General features: G+C 37.3%; 1 protein-coding gene across 1 annotated transcript in view; it reads right to left on the bottom strand.

Annotated features, from left to right (window-relative positions):
• The window catches only part of LOC115222187 (sodium/potassium-transporting ATPase subunit beta-1), a 52,444-nt gene extending 37,561 nt beyond the window's left edge, over window positions 1-14,883 (bottom strand). The window contains exon 1 of the mRNA XM_029792336.2: window positions 14,580-14,883. Within this exon, the coding sequence (XP_029648196.1) occupies window positions 14,580-14,712 (133 nt within the window). The 5' untranslated portion in view covers window positions 14,713-14,883. The remainder of the gene's footprint in view (window positions 1-14,579) is intronic.
• Between the last annotated feature and the right edge of the window lie 8,559 nt (window positions 14,884-23,442).

The following is a 23,442-nucleotide window of genomic DNA, read 5'->3' as shown; positions in this document are numbered from 1 at the left end:
CTCTAGCAGGTCGATTGACCATATAGAAATTCCCTCATTGGTTCAGATAAAAAAAATAACATAGTAATATGTCTTGCTTAAGGTCACAATGCCGTACCATTTTCATGACAGTCGCCACAGCTGAATGTAATGATGTCTTCTACATAACTACAAGGTACTCAAAAAGCGTGCAAACAACTCCTTATTGCTCCGTATATTTTATATTTTTATCAGAAGAGGATCGAGATGGCTCCAGCTGAATTCAGAATAGAAACGCTTAAATATCTATCTAATCTAGTCCATTACACAATATGCTGCTTCGAAATACCAAATGTCTCCCTCGTTATCTTCCGAGGTAACGTCTTTTCCATTTTCCCGGCGTGCTAACGACTCTGCCAGCTCGCCGCCCTTAGTATATTGTTTGAAGTTATTTCAACTTAAAATTGTTTTAATACAATAGTGATATCATATGCCAACTGAAATGCTGAGAGTAGCAAAAATATCTAAAAAGGCATGTCAGTCCGTCTCATGGTAACAGCAGACATTTTACAGAACGAGTCAACACTATATATATATATATTTGACGTCTATATCTAGCATGTTGACTGTCCATTTTTTCGTGTTCAGTCCTTAATTGGTATATATAAATATTTAATCTTCGGATTCTTTTTTTAATATGCTAGACCACTGGTTTTAATTGATAAATATTGATTTCTACCCTTAATTAATTATATATATATATATATATATATATATATAACGGAAAAAAATTTAGAAGTTATCAACAAGTTTGCGGGTAATGTAATGTTAGAGTTATTTCCCTTGTTCGACTTCAGGGTATTTTCATCTTTATTTGCCTCAGGTAAAAAAGTGATTCTTTTTTCTTTTAAGTCATTTGACTTCGGCCATGCTGGAGCACCTCGTTTAGTCCAACAAATCGACCCCAGGACTTATTCTTTGTAAGGCTTGGTACTTATTCTATCGGTCTCTGCCGAACCACTATGTTACGGGGACGTAAACACACCAGCATCGGTTGTCAAGCGACGGTGGGGGACAAACAGACACACAAACATTATATATATATATATATATATATATATATATATATATATATATATATATATATATTTATATATATATATATATATATATTTATATTTATATATATACGACGGGCTTCTTTCAGTTTCCGTCTACCAAATCCACTCAGAAGGCTTTGGTCGGCCGAAGGCTATAGAAGACTCTTGCCCATGTTTTTTTTTATAGTCTGGTACTCATACTATCGGTCTGTTTTGCCGGACTGCTAAGTTTCGGGGACGTAAATAAACGAACACTGGCTGTTAAGCGGTGGGCGCCCTCTTACCATATATATAATCATCATCATCGTTTAACGTCCATTTTCCATACTAGCATGGGTTGGACGATTTTGACTGAGGACTGGCGAACCAGATGGCTGTACCAGGCTCCAATCTTGATCTGGCAGAGTTTCTACAGCTCGATGCCCTTCCTAACGCCAACCACTCAAAGAGTGTAGTGGGTGCTTTTTACGTGCCGCTGGCACGGGGTCAAGTCAGGCGTTACTGGCAACAACCTCGCTTAAATGTTAATGGGCTTTCACGAAATTTCTGTCTCCTAAAGTCACTGATAAAGCAATGGTCGGTCTAGTGCGACAGCAGAAGATAATTGCAAAGCGGACTTCTGAACCGCTCAGCTACACTTGTGCTTTGGTCTAATTTTCTCTTCTATCACCTCATCCTTGATATTGCTTTATTCTATAAAAGTCCAACCATCTGTGATACTGAGCTAACGTTCTCCACTTTTAAATAATCTTCCTTTGTTCGTCTCAATCCAATTTAATCTTTGAGGTAGAATTGAATGAAAGGACGAAGTGTGTTTGTGATGTAATAAGACGATTTATTGTAATTTACAAATACAATAGTTAATCGCTTTTAGCAGGCTTTAAGGAAAATGAATCTACCGGGTCAATGAGTCATGTTTTGTTTAATAAGACCTAAGATTTACATTCAGTATGGAGTTCCTAGTTTCTAACGTGGCCCCCAACCTACACCAGCGAACAAATAATAATTCTTTCTACAAAGGCACAAGGCCAGAAATTTTATGAAGAGGAGTTAGTCGATTACATAGATCAACGTACTTGACTGGTATTTTAAGTTTATCGACCCCGAAAGAAAAAAAAGAGAAAGAAGATTTAGGCGGGATTTGAACTCAGAACGTAAAGAGCAGGAAGAAATATCTCTAAGCTTTTTTTGTTCGGCGCGGTAACGAGTTCTGCCAGCTTGCCGCCTTTAATAATCCTACCTGCTAAAGGCACAAAGCCTGAAATTCTGGGAAGGGGGTTAATCGACTCCAGTGCTCAACTGCTACATAATTTATTTACCCCGAAATGATGAAAGGCAAAGTCGACCTCGGCGGAATTTGAACTCAGAACGTAAAGACGGACGAAATGCCGCTAAGCATTTTGTCCGGCATGCTAACGATTCTAATAGTTGCCATCTTTAATTTTGGCACAAGGCCATCAGTTTTTAGGGTATGAGGTTATATCGACCCTAGTACTTGACTGGTACTTTAGAAAAAGGAAGGCAACTTCGGCGCGATTTGAACTCAGAATTTGAAGAGAACGAGTATTTAACGCAGAGAATTTTTTCCGACGCTGTAAGGATTCTAGCAGCTCGCAACTTTTATAATAATAACGATATTGATCCATGGTTACATAAAAGCAGAATTAGGCCTCAATGGGACACAGGCTTTCCATGCAGCCATCCACTCTTTGGTTTCCATCACACACACACAAACATGACGAGCTTCTTTCAGTTTCCGTCTACCAAATCCACTCATAAAGCTTTGGTTAGCCCGAGGGTACAGTAAAAGACACTTGCCTAAGGTGCCACGCGGAACCATATGGCTGGGAAGAAAACTTCTTTATTTCATTATATTGGCCATAAGGCCTTACACAGAGAAAGGAAGCTTCTTTATTTCATTTAATTTGACACAAGGGCAGCACACAGATAGAAGCTTGCGGGCAGGACACAGACATTAATGGGATGAATGATAATGATGCAAGGATGATAAGGATGGGAGAAGACGAAAAGCACCCGCCGACTTTCGCTTCTTACCACACAACCACACTTTCACACACACACACAACGAGAGAAATACTATTAATAATAATTATTATTTCTACTCTTGGCACAAGGCCTTGAAAATTTTGGGGGAAGGGGGCTAGTCGATTACATCGACCCCAGTACGTAACTGGTACTTAATTTATCGACCACGAAAGGATGAAAGGCAAAGTCGACCTCGGCGCAATTTGGACTCAGAACGTAGCGGCAGACGAAACACCGCTAAGCATTTCACCCAGCGTGCTAACGATTCTTATTTCTTTATTGCCCACAAGGGGCCAAACATAGAGGGAACAAACAAGGACAGACAAAGGCATTAAGTCGATTACATCAACCCCCAGTGCGTAACTGGTACTTAATTTATCGACCCCGTAAGGATGAAAGGCAAAGTCGACCTCGGCGGAATTTGGACTCAGAACGTAGCGGCAGACGAAACACCGCTAAGCATTTCACCCGGCGTGCTAACGACTCTGACAGTTCGCCACCTTAATAATAATAATAATGATAATAATGACGATGATGATTTTTTTAATATTAGCACAAGAAGAATAAAAAGTAAAGTTGATGTCGGAATGGAAGAGAAACCCAATGGATTTCATCTGACTCTCTCCCACGTCGATAGCCGAAAACCTTCTTTAAAAATTAATGATGACTTTTCCTTGTTTTTCAGCGAAAGTAGAAGGTCAAATATTTTAATGGCGGCGCATCATCGATTATATTGAGTGATGTAAGAAGAAACACAAAGACAGCTTCTTGTAGGAGTTGAACTCGAAGGTACATAATTACATATCGCAAAGTATTTGGGCTTTTAATTTTTTTTTTGCCCGCTATTTTCCGTCCACCGTCCTTAATAACTTTCTAATAAGTACGGTAGTCTTCAATAAACGATTTGACGAATGTTTACCGAGAGACGAAATTCGCCGATAAAAAGCTGCTAAGTTTGTCATTTAAAAAAACAAAAAAACTATAAATATTTAATTTCAAATGTTACTTTTCGCGATTTTTGAGGAGACAGAGAACAAGCTTAAGTAGTAGTAGTAGTAGTAGCAGCAGCTGGTTTAGGTACAAGGTCAGCAGTTTATAGGAAGAGTTAGGTCGATATTATCGACCCCAGTACATGACTGGTACCTTATTTTTACCAATCCCGAAAGGGCGAAAGGCGAAAATTAACCTCGGCGGAATTTGAACTCGCGAAGTAAAGAGCCGGAGCAAATACAGCAAGGTATTTTTGTCCGAACGCTCTAACGATTCGGCCAAATAGGCGACCGACGATGGGATATTGGTGAGGAAGCCAATCAATAAAGAAATGGCGATGGAGTTAAACAAATATATGAGACTTGAGGGAAGGCGCTTCGTCTAAGAGCAACCAAATACCCTCTCGGATACAAAATTATCCTGGCTACCAAGCGGAAGTTCCCTGTGTATAGGGACATGCTGGAAATACGTTCGTTCACTTGAGCCATGATCAAAATTCCCAGCAACCTTTCAACAAATTTATCCTTCATCATTGTCATCAAGGGGAATTAAGAAACGTCGATAAGGGCTTAGCCGAAAAGGAAATTGTCTGTCCCCAGTCAGGGGTTTTAATCGTGTCTATTACACCTCTTTTGGAAAAAGCCATCAGACAGAGGAAATCTGCATGTCTTTCTCGATTAAAGGAAGGAGGCCGAGTCATCATCACGATAAAATCGGTCGATTGCTGGATACGTTATATCCACGATACAAACAGCTCGACGAAACACGTCAGCAACGCTCGTACCACGCTGAATGGGGAGTGGAGGGCATGTGTACCAGCTAAGTAAGCACGAGCAGGACATGAGAGTGCCAGCCAAATGAGTACATGCTCTGCTCTGCTCCCATCTGAGACATAGTCCGGCTCACGGTAAGGCGGCGAGCTGGCAGAAACGTTAGCACGCCGGGCGAAATGCGTAGCCGTATTTTGTCTGTCGTTACGTTCTGAGTTCAAATTCCGCCGAGGTCGACTTTGCCTTTCATCCTTTCGGGGTCGATAAATTAAGTACCAGTTACGTACTGGGGTCGATGTAATCGACCTAATACCTATGTCTGTCCTTGTTTGTCCCCTCTGTTTTTAGCCCCTTGTGGGTAATAAAGAAATAGGTATTTCGTCTGCCGTTACGTTCTGAGTTCAAATTCCGCCGTGGTCGACTTTACCTTTCATCCTTTCGGGGTCGATAAATTAAGTACCAGTTACGCACTGGGGTCGATGTAATCGACTTAATACCTATGTCTGTCCTTTTTCTTTATTACCCACAAGGGGCTAAACACAGAGGGGACAAACAAGGACAGACATAGGTATTAAGTCGATTACATCGACCCTAGTCCATAACTGGTACTTAATTTATCGACCCCGAAAGGATGAAAGGCAAAGTCGACCTCGGCGGAATTTGAACTCACAACGTAACGGCAGACGAAATACTGCTAAGCATTTCGCCCGGCGTGCTAACGTTTCTGCCAGCTTTGTCCCCTCTGTGTTTAGCCCCTTGTGGGTAATAAAGAAATAGGTACTACTGAGCCATGGTGCTATTGAGTCTATCTATCACAAACCAACCATGCCCATTGTTAACGTTGCTAGGCCAGGGATTTCTTGAAGTTATTTTAAGTTTTCAGAACAGACAACCCAGTTAAGCCTTGTCAGTACCCAGAGATTCCCCTGAGAACATTTGTTGCTGTTTCCTCCCATTAATCCCACAGAAAGTTAACATGGAATCTCCTCCGGCCACATCACCCGACTGCTAGAAGACTGAGAGCTCTGAACGCCTGATAAGTGTATCAAGTGTATTAATTAATAACACTAATGTTTTCTTTAATTATAATACAGATTGTTTTGACCTTGGATATCGTATTTCTAACTTTGTAATAAACCTGTTTTTGTTGTTTTTATTTTTTTGCCCCCGAGACATATTTTTTTGAAAAATATAAAAATGGTTAGGTTGTGACGTTCATGCATTTCCAGATATTATTAGATGTTTATGGAAAAGTGAATTAGCGTCAAACAACCGAAACCGGACGGCACTGATGTCGCCTAGAGCTAAGGTGAATGATTTTAATCGAATCAACAGCTTTCGTTTCAATTTTTTTAAAGAATTTTGACATAATCGATTGAATCGACTTCAGGTGTTCTATTGGGTCATATTTTATCGATCTCAGGACTCGAAAACTGTTTAGTCAAAAGTCCTCGTGTGCGTATGTGTGGTGATGTGTGTGTGCGTATGTGTCTTTGTATATTGCAGGCTTATTACTATGCCGTGTAATGTTAAAAGCTGACTGTTGAACAGGGGAGATAACTCCAAATGATTGCGAAATTCGCTGAGCGACTTTAAATAAATTTATATTAGTTACTGAAATTTCTTAATTGTATTCAATAAAAATATCCTTCATCTCAAAAGAACATTCGAAAATAAGTTACTATAAAAATAAAATTATCATAATAACAACACTAATAACAATAAAATGAAATAGTAAAAATAAATTTTAATTTATCTCAATGTTAGACATTACAGAGATTTCACTCTCAAGGTCACACCTCGTCTCCGGATTGTCCAAAAGTTCAAACGGGACATTTAATCAGGTCAGCAAGCAACTAGAACAGCACTAAGCAGTTTTAGAGTGCTGCCACTATCTACAGTTGTCAGTGGTTTCTATTTTGCATGGATGGGTCAGATTATTTGAGGGCTTAAGTCGTACATTCAACTATCAACGTACTACCAATGACAGTTGTGTGTGTTTTGCGAGAGAAAGAGAGATCACCGTCATTGTCATTTTACATCCAATTTCCCTGGTGGTATGGATTGGTCGGATATGTATAAACATACATACTCGTCTATGTCCTATCATACATACACAATACGTATGTATCTAATTATTGTATCCTTACACTAATATATATATATATATATATATATATATATATATATTAGAAGAAATGAGGTAATCAGAAGATCGGATGGTTCATATTTACAGATATTTATTTATATATTACATTTTTTACATATATATATCATATCATTCAGATCATTAGCGCTTTCTCCCATTCTAGTGGGGTTTTCAAATCAAAATAATTCCTTTGTGGGGAATTTTAATCATTTTATAGAGTTTCGTAGTGGTGGGGAGGAACAAGACAGCACAAGAGGGTGAAGTGGATGAGGAGGAAGTGAGAGAGAGAACCTGTGTGTATGTGTATGTGCGTTTGTATCTGAGGCTATATATATATATATATATATATATATATATTAAAATTATAAATTAGGGTATCTACGAGATACCACCGTGCTGAAAATAGCAACCATGATCCGACTCTAAAACCACCTTAAATTTTCATATAGCAACATGGAGAGAAGACAAAGACAGGATAAAACTAGTAAAAAATTACTGGATAATTTTACTAGTTTCATCTTGTCTCTCTGTCTTCTCTCCATGTTGCTATATGAAAACTTAAGGTGGTTTTAGAGTCGGATCATGGCTGCTATTTTCAGCATGGTGGTATCTCGTAGATACCCTAATTTATAATTTTAATAATTATTACCTTTGAAGGTTATTTTTTCCATGCTGGCCACTTGATAAGTTCGTTATTTTATTTTAAATTAACGATCTTATCCTCATTTATATATATATATATATATACCAGAGTAAGCACATAGATGTGAAACATGGTGGAAAAAAGAGTACTCAAATACTAGAGATAGAGTAATATGATTTGAAAGCAGCAGAAAATATAAAAGCTGTTACTCAGAGTTTCACGTTCCCGTTCATTGGACAGGTTTTGTTCTATTTTAACAAAACCTGTCCGATGAACGGGAACGTGAAACTCTGAGTAACAGCTTTTGTTATATTTTCTGCTGCTTTTAAAGTACACACACACATATATATATATATATTATATATATATATATATTATATATATATATACACACACGCACACGTCTACTTATGTAACTTAATGGCGACACTTATCTATGTGTCTGTGCGTACGCATGCAAAATCATGCAACAGATGTGAAGTCACTCATCTATTAACCACTGAGTAACGAGTTCAAATCTCTCTTATGCATGTGTGTGTGTGTGTGTATACGCAGACTAATGTACCCCATATCACATATAGGTAGTTACACACCCACACGCAAATGTTCATCTGTGTGTATAACAGGGATAAAGGTATTAACAGTAAGACTCAATACTAGAAGGCAGAGTCTATAATATTTAAATTAATAGTCGGGTGTATTTTCTAACATCAATACATATATATATATATATATATATACACATCATTGAGTGTTTCGTCTCATTCGGAAAAATCTTAAAATGATCCGTTATATATTTTAGTTTATTTGTAACTAAAGTTGCAAATTTAGCAACAAATGTCTATCTATCTATCTATCTAATCATTTAACGTCCGCTTTCCATGCTAGTATGGGCCAGATGGTCGTGGCGGTCCGAGTTTATATATTTTTGGGGAGCGGTAGCTCTCAAAGACTGATGCTAGCATGTGCTATTTGAATCAGTTTCTACGATTGGTTGCCGTTACAACCCGTCAACCACTCTACAGAGTATTCTGGGTGCATTTTCTTGCGGCACCAACACCAGAGTGGTTGACTAGACCTCAGCACGACAGCATTAAAAACATCTCACAATTTTACACTTTCTTCTTTACATTTGCCAACCTCGTTACATTGTGAGGTGGGTTCATTTTGTTATATAACCTCAAATAACACATCATATATATATATATATATATATATATATATATATGTGTGTGTGTGTGTGTGTGTGTGTGTAGCAAGTACAATCAATAAAAACGCGCCTGAAATAGCTGTAGTGAACATTAACTTATTTGCATTCTATATATATATATATATATATATATACACAACTATGAGAGAGAATCCACTATGTGGACGCTCTTACGCTATATATATATATATATATATATATATATATATATATAAAGGTATATGTATGTATAATGCGCATACGTATTTCTGAGCATACACACGTTTGTCTTTATTATTATCATCAATCATTTATTAGTTTGGGAAAAACCAGTTAGAAACCGTCCTACCTGGCATCGAATCTACTTAATTCTATTTTAACAGATTAGAGACGTTAACGCTGGAAATTGAAATATCTGTTGTTAGTTGCTGATAAAGTACAGGCCACTCGCTACTCGTAAAACAATTAATTGCGTTAAGTTCTTTTTTCTTTTTCTTTTTAATTATATAAGCCGATATCTTCAATTCATATCACCTTCGTATTTTAGTTCCCTTAAAATAGTTAATTTGTCGCTAATCTTTAATCCACTTCCAGGTATTTAAATCATAATAAAATTGTTAAAACAGGGATTATTTGAGTGAGAGAGAGAGATAATATAAAAAAAAAACCATCTGTCATTACGATAGAACATCTGTCGTCACGACAGAAAAGGTAAATACGATTAAAAGGTACAATATAAAATAATATTTTTCATATCTGCCACACAGCCTAATTATATGTATATATTCTCTGGGTGAACTGAACAAATACTGACAGGAATGTGACAATACCGAGGAGCGAAACCAAAGCCTTGGTGTTCAGTGACGCAGCAGTGCTAATAATAACAACACATTTGGGTAATTAGACATAAGGCTAATTTTTGTATGTCTGTGTATTTTGGTGTGTGGAGGTGGGGGCGTCAATCGATGGTATCTAATTCTTATTTTATCGACCTTGGAGGTGCGAAAGACAAGGTCGACTCGACAGGGATATGAACACGGGAGTGAAACGCGATTAAACCTGCTTCTATTAAAATCATTAAGTTCGGTGAAGCAGTGTCGTCTTCTCAATAATCTCAGATAAGTTGGTTCACGTAGTAAAAGAAAGAAATATTTTCCCTGGAGTTGCTTAACTATCAGATCAGTTATGCTCAACTGTACAACACATTTAAAACAATGTCACTTAAGGTCCTCTAAGACTTATTTATTCAAATAAGCTTCTAAACCTATTTAGATTTCAATGAAATCAATGTGTTATTTATAACCCAAGTGAGTACTGATCGAGCGGGCAATTAAAGGCCTGCCAACCGTGACTATCTCTTCCTTTTAAGAGTTATTTGTTTGAGATAGTCAAGAGTGATTCTAGGGCAAATCGGCAACAATTTCTGTTAAATCGGTTTGTTATGACTGACATATCTCTCCCTCAAGATTTTTCTTCACTCAATAAAACCTAACCCCAGTTAAGAAAACTTCTAGTTGGTCCGTATATAGCATTCACGGGAAAACTGCGCCCCACCTACTGATGAGCCATGCCTCATGCGGACCGCTTCTTGATAAAGGTTGCCCACCCATGAAATAGATAGATAGATATAGGTTAAGAAAACGGAATGGCAAATCCAAAATCGCAGTCTTCAGCAACGCAATAATGTTAAAATAATTCAAATGGTTGTCCTTCAGCCCCTCGAAATTCACCTCAAAAGGTCAAGAATTTTGATTTGACACAGTACCTCGCGAACGAAAATTTTTTAATAGCAGAAGCTAGCAGACGAAAGTTCAGTTAATTACGTTTCGTTCAAAATTAATAAAATATTCAAACGTGGAAAAAAGGACAAAACAAAATTATAATAAAAGATCGATGTTAGACAAAGATAAAGAACTCTATCGACCCTTCGAGTGAGAATTAAAGCTTGTCTTAAACTGGTTTTACAAGGTTTCTCTCTCTCTCTCTTTACATAAGCAACTAACAATTGTTTAAATAGTTATTCTGCAACACAATTAGCGTTTTAATGCATTTATATTTTATGATTATCATTAACTTAATTATTGTTTCTGGTTACTCTATAACCTTTTGAAGTTTTTAAAACGACATTATGTTCTTCCAGAACCTATTATTATTCTGCATTAAAAAAAAAACACACAACAACCCTGTTTTATCTATTTTCTCACTTCTTTACACTACACTGATAAAACAGCAATTTTAACAGATAGACACACGCGTGCGCGCTAGAGTGGGTTTTCTTTTGATTAACTGATAATGGGGAAGTCGGGGTGGAGGGACTTTCTGAAACAGTTCCCTTTGGGCTTTAAAGTAACAATCAACTAAACGATTGCGCTAAAACAGTGAACCGTTTATTTGAGAGACCGAATTCATAAACATATACTGTATTTACTCGTGTTATAAGTCGCACCCCATTTTTTTTCCTGTTAAAATCAAATATAATATAGAGTGGCTGATACACGAAGATCTACATATGATTTTTAAATACCACAATCCATTATATATGGATCTTTTCCTTTTGAAAGCCAGATTTTCCTAGTTAACTAAACAATTTGAAACTTCGTATACTGGTAGAATGTGTCAAAAGAAAACATAATTGTAAACCAAAATGAAAACGGAATTGTAATTTCTAAGTTTAACCTTGTTATACATATTGGTGTTATTATGAAAGTGTTAGGGTGGCGAGCTATCATAATAGCTAGCACGCCGTTATTTTATGTTCTGAGTTCAAATGCCGCCGAGGTCGACTTTGCCATTCGTCGTCTCGAAATCGATGAAGTATCAGCTAAGATTTGACGTTGGTGTAACCGTCTCGACCCTCCCCCATCAAGCTACAGGTCTTGTGCCTGTAGTAGAAATAACTATTAAAGCCTTATTAACCGAAATGCTATCTATCGATTAGAAATTGGTTTCAGAATTTCGAATAGCTAAAATAAAATCGTGTGGTGTAGAGAAATGACCTTTCCAGTGCAGTGACCCAAGTTCTAAAACAAACTAGGTCAACCAGCTCGCAGCGATGTTCTCTTACAATAAGATAAGATAAAAAAAAAATATGTGCCGATCAACAGAATTAAGAAGGATACCAAGAGATGACATTTAACGAAAGCATGTTATATTACATCTTTTTTTTTTGTCCTTTAAATGAAAAAAAAAAACATTAGGTAGAAGGATGGATGGATGGAAAGATAGATAATTTAAGATAAGATAAAAAGAAATAATATATGTGGGGGGAATTAAGAAAAGGAAAAAGACAAGACAGTATTAGGTAATGTTTGAAATAAGTGTGTGAGATGGGGGTGGATAAGTGAGAAATACGTCATTGGAGGAGAGTAATAGGATAAGATATGAGCATGATGAATGTAGTAAAGATACGATAGAGAAATAGTTTATTTAAATAAAATTATCTTGTAAATCACTCAAAACTAAACGGATTAGTAAACCACGAAAATAAACTACTTTAAAATGACATTTAAGTAGAGTCGGAGAGAGAGAGAGAGAGAGAAAGAAAAGAGAAAGAGATGAGCGTTTAGTTAATGTTAGGAGGAAAATTTTTTACTCCAATTAAACCATCACCATTTCTAAAACGATATTTTTCTAAAAAAATGAAATTAACTAAAAAAAAATAATAAAAAGATCAAATCTCCGTAAGGACTAGCTACACGATCGAATCACGCATAGGTGGTGCTGCTACACACGATCATCATCATCATCATCATCTAACGACTACAAAACCTGTCTTAATTTGAAACCATAAATATCTGGTTTTTGTATCGTAACGTTTACGCCTGGTGTTCTGACGTTGGCGGTTTCGACAGCTCCTTTATTCCAACCGATAAGTTTTGATATAAATCGAATAACCCACACGTAATGTAAATCCATCGATTCTATTATTGCAACATTTGGCTACGGTTTTTTATTTATTTTTTTTTTTTTTACCGCATTTAACAACGATATAAATAACGAAGGCTGTAAACGTAGAGTGCTAGAGAGAGACCGAGGGAAAATTTCTAGATAGAAATCGATAAATAGAATGGATAAAAGCTCGGGAAAGAAGCCAGTAGAATCAGTTATGAATAGAAAGGAGCGTTAAGGAATAGGAGTATATCGATTCCATCCATATTGCAAAAACATGAACAATCGAGAAGAGGAGAGGATTAATAATGAGCTTCAACAGGAGACTTCTTTCGCACTTTCAATATATTTCATCCTTAAAGGTTTTATTATAAAAGAGGGGAAAAAAATAAGACTGAGAAAAAGAAAGAAAAATGGTTTGACATGTTTGGGCTACAGGTTATTTATTACTTAACCAGGTTCGATCATAGGCGATCGAGGAATTTAAGGACGAAAGGAAAACAAAATCTTGATAGGGGAGAAATGAAAATTTAGAATAAAGGCTAAGAGGAGGAGGAATGAGAGCAGGAGGGCTAAAAATGTAGGAAAACTACTATTGCACTGTTGCAGAATAGTGGAAAGCAGTGTGTCTCTATAAACCAAAACAAACATCAATTGATTTATCTCGACAGTTGGAAATATATTAGCAATATTAAATTAAGGGTCGGAGATAATTTGATAGTGATATTTAACGGATAATCCCGCAAAGCAGTAAGTCGATGTCATTTACTGATAAAATATATTAAAATAAACGGGGTGTGAGGAGTCGAGTCAATTGCTAATGCAGCGAGAGCCTGCTCTGAAAAGTAACAACGATAATATCGATGATAATAATTATTAATATAAATATAAACCAATCACTGATCTATTAATTGTTAAGAAATAGAGAAAGTGACATTATAGATGATGCTAACGTTCAGCTTTGTATCAGCTGTCCAGAGCAAAGTGAAAGCAAAAATCATCTTCGATCTGTTTCACCTTCATTCACTTGCTTCAGCTAGCGTCAAGGTTACGAGGGAAGAAAACCGACAGAGGAAATTTCCTCGAAATCAAGCGCTCGCTTTCGGGAAACAAATGAAGATTAAAACAATGTCCACGTATTTTCATTTAATGAAGTGAAAACATTTGAGATGTTTTTTTTTTGTTCTTGTTATTATTATTATTATTATTAGCAGAAACAAACAAACAAAAAAACAATACAGATAAATTTAACCTCTGCAAACACTGCACACTATATCGATGTGCATTCAATGAATACGGTAAAAGTGGACAGGGTTGTTTTCAATGACATCTAGAATTAGCTGATTTCCCCAGATCCATTTACTTTGGGTGTCCTAAACAGACATAATGGTATTTCAGCAAAAAGTCAATAGGTTAAAAGCGAACGGGACGATGAGGGAGCAATGACATCAAGACTACAAAGCATGAGACCATTTATAAAAATTACCTAATTAAGGTCAAACATTTAAACGTACTTTTCTATCTAGGTTGGATTTTGGAGGGTGGGGATAATAAATTAATTTCATTTTCACATAATTTTAATCTTGAATCTAACGATTTTTTCCTCGTAAATACCAATTAAGGCGGTTAGGAAAAAAGATATAAAAAATTACTTTGAAAATATATCAAGTCTCACTGAAGCTCAATGAAATATAATACCTTAGCGATACATTAACGAGGGGATCGTAGGACAAATCTTAAAATACGTTGCAATTTATAGGATAAAGATGCGAAAATTATTAACAAATAAAGAAATATTTCATAATAGTTAAAATTTAGCAGAAAGCAAACATAAAATACAACGTACCCCAGCTTTTACCAGTTCGTCCACACACCTCACCAGTATCGCGGTTGTAAAGAAATACTAAAAAATCATCCAAACTCTGTCGAATCCCCGCTTGACTAGGGGCAGAAACCGGATCGACATCAGAACTAGCCATTTCTAAAAATTACGCTGTGGTAATGGATATTAGTTGTTCCTGAAATCGGCCACACGACGCCAGAGATCTCTCCCGGAGTGGTACAAAGCTGCTGCAATTACTAACAAGCACTGAGCTTTTTCAACCAATTAGAGTTCGATGTTCCAGGCACTACTTCGGCAATGTCCGCCGCTGAAAAGTCGTCACTGACGGAATGTTACGAAGTTGCCCGAATTATTACGTACTTTGCTAAATTGATTGCTGCAATCGATAGACTTCATTTAAAATTTTTCTTTCTTAATGTCGTGTTTCGCTGGCGATAAGGTCACGTGTTACTTATGCCATGATAACACTTCGCTAATGGCTGCTACCTTGAGGGTACTAGCATCATTAATTAGTCGCTGATAACTGCTGGACGAGTCATTAATTTATGTGCTCGTCTCCGACGAAATATTTTCACCTCGGATTTCGTTCACAGCCTCCAGACAATACAAGAGTAATTCGGACAGTCCATCATTATTATAAGACAGGTGCTCAAACGAACCCCTCTCCCCATACCATCTCTCTATCTTTCTCTCTTCACTCTATAGTAACTTGCTAGTTACTATTAATAACATTTTAATTTTAGATTCAACATAATAGATTGTGAATTTCACTTTAATAAAAATAATTAAGTTGTATCTAAGCTACTGACTACTAAGTCCTTGAGGGTCATTCGTGTTGGCAACACAACAGACAACTGGGAAAACTGAAATTGTAATCACACAAGAAAGCTAGTTTATTAAAAGTCTTCCCACCTTTTATACTGAATCAAACAAATGCATATTATTTAACTTGCAGGGTAAATATAAGCAATTCCCTATTGTAACCTTCCCGCTTAATTTATAGCTTTCTTGAAATAAATATGTCACACAATCTATTTTCACCTGCCCTATAAATTCAAAGCTTTGTACCTGCTATGAAATATTTAAATGGAGGTACCTTATAGTAATTCTTCGTTTAACCCTTTTCTTGCCATATTTTCAGAATATTCTTTTCTGTTACTTTTACTTGTTTCTGTCATTTGACTGTGGCCATGCTAGAGCACCGCCTTTAGTTGAGCAAATCAACCCCAGGATTTATTCTTTTTAAGCCTAGTACTTATTCTATCGGTTTCTTTTTGCCGAACTGCTAAGTTACTGGGATGCAAAGACACCCACATCGGTTGTCAAGCGATGTTGGGGGGACAAACATATACACACACACATATATATACGACGGGCTTCTTTCAATTTCCGTCTACCAAATTCACTCACAAGGCTTTGGTCAGCCCGAGGCTACAGTCGAAGACTCTTGCCCAAGGTGCCACGCAGTGGGACTGAACCCAGAACCATGTGGTTGGTAAGCAAGCTACTTACCACACAGCCACTCCTATGCCTAATGAAGGATTTAATAAAAAAATTTTGTCATTATTAACCTAGTGATTGAAACAGATTAACATGAAATTTTGATGGAAGGATTCAATGTAGTCCTAAGCAGGTGGGTATTGAAAGGGTTTAAGGCTCATTTCAAATAAAAGTTGAACATTTAACATACGTATGGTCATGGACAGCTGCATAAAGAAGTGCTGATCTGTTAATGTTGAGGGAACCTGTGAAAGAGGTGGACCCGAGAAAACATGGGCTGAGGTGGTGAAGCATGATCTTTGAATGTTGGGTCTCATGGAGATGTTGACAAATGATTCAGACCTTTGGTGATATGCTGCACTTGTACATTACGTTCTGAGTTCAAATTCCGCCATGGTTGACTTTGCCTTTCATCCTTTCGGTGTTGATTAAACAAGTACCAGTTACACACTTGGGTTGATGTAATCGACTTAATCCCTTTCTCTGTCCTCGTTTGTTCCCTCTATGTTTAGCAATAAAGAAATAAATATATGTGAGACTTTATATTGGGGATGGTGGAAAAAAGTCTATTGGGTAGGTGTTCACCATGTTGGGGTATGTGTGTTTGCTTGTGGGTGCATTAGTGTATGCTCTGGTCGAACTCCTTGCCTGACTCGAGAGTATTGGTGGAGGGCTGAAGCTGGGGGACTGGTGATTATAGTCATGATGGGGCATGCAGGTATGATAGGATGTACTTCCTTTCATGTGGGCAATGATTAAATATTTCACTTCTGCTATTCAGGTAATTGCCTGGGTGTTGAGTGCTCTTTAAAATCACTCTTTTCTCAGCTAGGCATAACCTGCACTTTCTGCTACTATCGAAGTGTGGTTTACATTTCTCTAGAATCTTCCACTTGATACTGTACTTGGGGCCGCTTTCTTTCAAAGACCAAACATGCTTGGCCAGGGTTGTGATGTTGCATCTCTCCAGGATGTGGTTGTTACAGTGGGTTCTGAAGGGGCCTTCAGTTGCTCCCATATACTTTCACACATCTGGATGCCCATTTGGTCGCATGGCTGTCACCTCTGCCTCATATACAATGGTCTCCATGTTACAGTGGTCATTCAGTGGACATGTTGTGTTACCCCTGCATGAGCATTTTGCCTCTGCCTCAGGTGTGGGCCTACCTACTCAGATCTTTTTTACACTGAGTGCATAGCTAAAGGAAATTCTCCAGGTATGTCTGCTGAATATTTTGCTGAACCTAAGTGTATGTGGGAAATACTTGTCTACTAAGCTAAGAAAAATCAACCTATTTGGGTTTTAACACCTGTTCTTCTCTTTAAGAATCTGATGGAATAAACACCAGGCTTAAAAAGAAAATAAGCACTGTGGTTGATTTTGATTAGTTTGGCTAAAAATTCTTCAAGACAGTGCTCAAGCATGACTGCAGTCTAATGACTGAAGAGAGTAAAAGATAAAAAAAATAGGTAATTATCAAATCCATTTCAAAACTAATGTCATACCATCTATTTAACATCTTATGCAGATTACCATATTTCTCTGCCTCGTTTGGAATTAATTCTTTTCTCTTCCATCACTAATGTGTTTGTGTGGAGGTGTGTAGCTTAGTGGTTAGGGTGTCAGCATCATGATTGTAAGATTGTAAGATTCCTGGACCGGGCGACGCATTGTGTTCTTGAACAAGACACTTCATTTCATGTTGCTCCAGTCCACTCAGCTGGCAAAAATGAGTAACGCTGCGATGGACTGGCATCCTGTCCAGCTGGGGAACACATATGCCATAGAAACCGGGAAACTGGGCCCATGAGCCTGGCTAGGCTTTAAAAGGGCGCATTTATTTAGTGGAGACACATGGCCTAGTGGTTAGAGCAGCAGATTCGTGGTCGAGGGATCGCGGGTTCGAATCTCAGACCGGACGATGTGTGTATTTATGAGCAAAACACCTAAACTCCACGCGGCTCCGGCAGAAGGTAATGGCGAAACTTCTGCTGACTCTTTCGCCACAACTTTCTCTCACTCTTTCCTCCTGCATCTTGCAACTTCACCTGTGATGGACCAGCGTCCTGTCCAAGTGGGGAACCTACACGCCAAGGAAACTGGGAAACCGGCCCTTATGAGCCAGGCATGGCTCGAGAAGGAACCAAAAAACAAACTAATGCGTTTGCAAATGACATGAATGTCACAACTTCCCTGTTCCTAAAAATATCAGGTTTCATGTTCGTATAAGAAACACTTACTTAAAAATCTTGGTGACAGGTGTTGTGTTGGTGAGCTAAGATTTCAGTGAAGTGAATTTCCTGTGTGATTCTCGCCCCCGCTTCCCTATGTCCTTCACTCAACACATATTTTTCTTCATTCATTATAGTCACTGCCTTACCCATTCTCCCACTAAGGTTTATGGTCTAGTGGTTAGAGTGTTGATTCATAATCATAAAATCATGGTTTCATTTCTTGAACTGGGTGGTGTTGTGTTCTTGAGCAAAGCATGCGATTTCATGTTGCATGTCCTTATCTTGTTTGGTGTAGTGGTTAAGAGCGTGGGCTACTAAACCCAAGATTCCGAGTTCTATTCCAGGCAGTGACCTGAATAATAATAATAATAATAATAATAAATGCCCTGATGCAGTACCAGGCAGTGGCTCTCATGGCTTCTGATCTTAACTAATTGGAAGTGTTATCATGTACATTGTTTTGTCTTGGTATAAAAGATGGGCTACAGCAAATATTCTGCTCAATACCACAGATTTGCATGTCAGTTGTTTGACCATAACCAGTTGAGCATGTCCCTTAGTGGCTGACGATATCTGCATCTCTGATCACGAGCAGAAGTAGTGGGGAGCATCATAGCCATGTGTTGAGAGGGATTCTTTGGGGTTTGAATAATTCACCTCTGGAAACATGAGTGTTTCATTCAACATTCCTTAAACAACCCTTATTCAGGGACCTTTTGAGCAGGATGGGTTACTTGACCAGAAGAAAATTCTAACTGGGCCCTACCTGCAAGGTCATGCACTGTTTATCTTGATATGAGATCACCATGTTGCGCACATATGATTGTGATGCATGTGCCTAGTGTACCCTTATCAGACGGGTAGTCATGATGGGTATACTGGGCTTCGTATATTTTACCCCAGTGTTACTTTGATAGCATGCGCTGCTCTCTCACTCAATAATAATAATAATAATAATAACATCAAAAAATACCTTAAGAATGAGAACCCAGGTTCAAAATTTCCCCAAGACACCTGATGAAGGCTGGAGGGTATATCCACCGAAACGTGTTAACAACAAAGATGAGGACAAATATCCATCAAATGTAAATAATGTAAATAACGTGCATAATGCAAAAAATTAATACTTGGGTTGATTCATTCAACTAAAAATTCTTCATTGCTGTGCCCCAGCATGGCCACAGTCTAATGACCGTAACAAGTAAAAGTTAATTGGAAAAAACAATAAAATAAAAGCATAAACCTATTAATAACAGACTCAAATTAAATACCTTTAAATATTTAAAACTAATTAAATGAAAGTTCTCTATCTAGTTGATTAACTTGAATGTTAATTAATAGATTTAGAGATTTCTTTTTAAAAATTGACAATTTGGTAAGTTTTCATTTGTCTCTTTTATTTTTATAATTATATTATTATCATTCATTTAATTAATTTTCTTAATTTCATTATCTCTTGCTTAATTACATTTTTCTGTCTTGCATTCAATTTCTGTCTTTTATTTTCTAGCTTCTTTTTTTTTTTGTTTTCTTCATTGGACAGTGGCCATACTAGGATTCCTGCCTTGAAGGGGTCAGCCAAACAAATTTACCCCAGTATTTATTTATTTATTTATTTATCTAATCATTTTTTTATAGTTTTGGCACTTACTCCATGGACCTTTTTTGCCAATGTTAAGTTACAGAGACGTAAACAAACCAACACCTGTTGTCAAGCGGTTGAGGGGAATGAACACAAACAAACACACAAACAAACAAACACAGGGTGGAAGATAGATGGATAGATAGATGTGTGTGTGTGTTTGTTTGTGTTCATTTCCCTCAACCGCTTGACAACAGGTGTTGGTTTGTTTACATCTCTGTAACTTAACAGTTTGGCAAAAAAGGTCCATGGAGTAAGTGCCAAAACTAAAAAAAATAAATAAATAAATAAATACTGGGGTAAATTTGTTTGGCTGACCCCTTCAATGCAGGAATCCTAGTATGGCCACTGTCCAATGAAGAAAACAAGCAAAAAAAAAAAAATGTATATATATATATATCTCTCTATATAAACAGCAGTTTGTCTGTGCGTGTTTCTGTGTGTCTGTTTTCTCGTACCCTCACCCTGACCACGGCTTTCAACCGATTCTGATGAAACTTGACACACACATAGCCCAATGTCATAATTCAAAACTAACGCAGCGAAAATTTTGAAAAGTTCCCCCAGTTCTGAAAAAAATCGATAAATTCGACATGGGGTCGAGAATCAGAAACACAAACCGCAAACTGTCTAGGGGACGCAACTCCACCTTTTTTAACTAAAAAAAAATTTACCATCATTTTTTTCCATCTTTTGGCTATTTTTTGGCTATAACTCTCTAAAATGCTTTATAGTTATTTCCCTTACAAACCTGAGCAACGCCGGCGATACTGCTAGTATATATATATAATATATATATATATATATATATATATATCATCATCATCATCATCATCATTTAACGTCCGCTTTCCATGCTAGCATGGGTTGGACGGTTCAACTGGGTCTGGGGAGCCCGAAAGCTGCACCAGTCCAGTCAGATCTGGCAGTGTTTCTACAGCTGGATGCCCTTCCTAACGCCAACCACTCCGAGAGTGTATATATTACAGATATAGGGTGAAAGATAATTAATTTAATAAAATCAACAAATTTCACTTAGTAGTTTTTTGGTATGGAAAAGGGCCATATTCGGTAAAAACTTATACAAAATGTTTTTTTTTTATATATAATTATAACAATAAGGTTTTGCAACAAGTTGCTTGACCACATACTGAAAATTTTAGAAATAGCAGCCAAAAGACTACTATTTCCTTTTTCTACAAAAATATGTCTCCACAGACAACAATATTTGTAACTCACACATGGCAAAAAAGAAGAAAAAAAAAGTGTGTGTGTGTGTGTGAGTGCGTGTGTGTGTATAGGTATGGCTGTGTGGTAAGAAGCTTGCTTCCCAACCACATGGATTTGGTAGATGGAAACTGAAAGAAGCCCATCCTCTCTCTCTCTCTCTCTCTCTCTCTCTCTCTCTATATATATATATATTATATATATATATATATATATATATATATATATATATATATACATACATATACATATATACGACGGGCTTCTTTCAATTTCCGTCTACCAATTCCACTCACAAGGCTTTGGTCGGTCCGAGGCTATAGTAGAAGACACTTGCCCAAGGTGCCATGCAGTGGGACTGAACCCGGAACTATGCGGTTGGTAAGCAAGCTACTTACCACACAGCCACTCCTGTGCCTATAAAGTTTTTTTTTTTCAAATGACATAAATAAGATTTTTAAAAAATGGGGGAATGAAACAATATTGGAATGTTAAATAACACTTTTTTTTTTTTTAAAAAAAAGTTGTTTTTAAATGATATAAATAAAATAAAAATGAAGACAACAAAATAAAACAAAACAAAAATAAAGACAAAACAAACAATATCTTTTGCCGGTGATATTATCATTGAAGGTTAAAACTTTAAAAGTCACCTAGAAGCGTACAGACTTAAAGTCATGCCATTGTCATTTACACAAGTTAAACACAAACACCTCTCTGTTGTTGTGCTGGCTTCTGTCAGCCAACACAGATTATGTAAGTCGATTGAGTTATGTTGCTTATGAAGTCCATTGTTTACCGGTGTTGTTAACCCATGTCTGAAAGTGGTTTGTGTGTGACATACATTTTTAACACTGTATTAACAAGATATTTCTCCACTGGTTTTTAGCTAACCTAGATTTGATTATTGAATTAATATATTTCAAATATTTTCCTCATTTGCCCCAAATATAATTAACAGCGGTATAAATAAATTAGGTAATTATTTTATCCTGCTGTTATTGATTTATCACATCTTTCATTTATCTTTTATCTTTTGCATGTTTCAGTCATTGGACTGTGGCCATGCTGGGGCTCTGTCACAAAGAGCTTTTAGTCAAATGAATTAACCCTAGTACTTATATTTTTTGTTTAAGCCTGTTACTTATTCTATCAGTGTCTTTTGCCAAACTGTTAAATTACGGGGATGTAAACACACCAACACCAGTTGTCAAGCAGTGGTGGTGGACAAATGTAGACTCAATCACATATATGATGTGCTTCTTTCAGTTCCCATCTACCAAACCCACACATAAGGCTATAGTTGAAGACACTTGCCCAAGGTGCCACGCAGTGGGACAGAACCTGGAACCATGTGGTTGGGAAACAGACTACCTACCCCACAGTCACAGCTGTGCCTTCATATTACAGTTTATCTTTTATCGCAGCATGTCTTATCATGGTGTAGTGTTATGTTTATTTGGTGGTATACTTATCATAATATACTTAATGATAACAAGAGATATGCAATGTTGAAGACAATAGGCTTAAGTATACCTGTGTGGTTGAGAAGGTTGTTTCCCAACTGCATGGGTTTGGGTTCAGTCCCACTGTGTGGCACCTTGGGCAACAGTATTCTATTATAGACCCCAGGCTGACCAAAGCTTTGTGAGTGGATTTGGTGGATGGAAACTGAAAGAAGCCTGTCAGACACATACATGTGCACATGCACACACACATGCACGCATGTGCATGCATATACAAACACGCACACACAAGTACACACATGCACGCATGCACACACACATGTGCATGCATATACACACACACATATACATGTGTGTGTGTGTGCATGCGTATGCATATCTTCTTGTCATGACGTCATGTGATAGTAGTAAATGAGTATCCTTCATTTCCAATCATCATCATCATCATCATCATCATCATCGTTTAACATCCGTTTTCCATGCTGCCATGGGTTGGACAGTTTGACTGAGAAATGGCACCAGGAAGGAAATTGCACCAGACTTCTGTATCTGTTTTGGCAGAGTTTCTACGGCTGGATGCTCTTCCTAACACCAACAACCCAACAGAGTGGGCTGAGTTCTTTTTTCAAGGCACTAGCACAAGTGAGGTCAGTTTTGGCGAGGTTTTTACAGTTGGATGCCCTTACAAATGCCAACCAGTTTACAGTGCAGACTGGATGCTTTTTAAGTGGCACCTGCATTGGTAGGGTCACCAAGTAACTTGCAGGACAAAGTTCCTTTGAGAGGAGAGGGGGCA

The sequence above is a fragment of the Octopus sinensis genome, linkage group LG19 (genome assembly GCF_006345805.1).
Source record: "Octopus sinensis linkage group LG19, ASM634580v1, whole genome shotgun sequence".
NCBI lineage: Eukaryota > Metazoa > Mollusca > Cephalopoda > Octopoda > Octopodidae > Octopus > Octopus sinensis.
The sequence above is the reverse complement of the archived record's forward strand: the minus strand, read 5'-3'. Positions and strand labels throughout refer to the sequence as shown.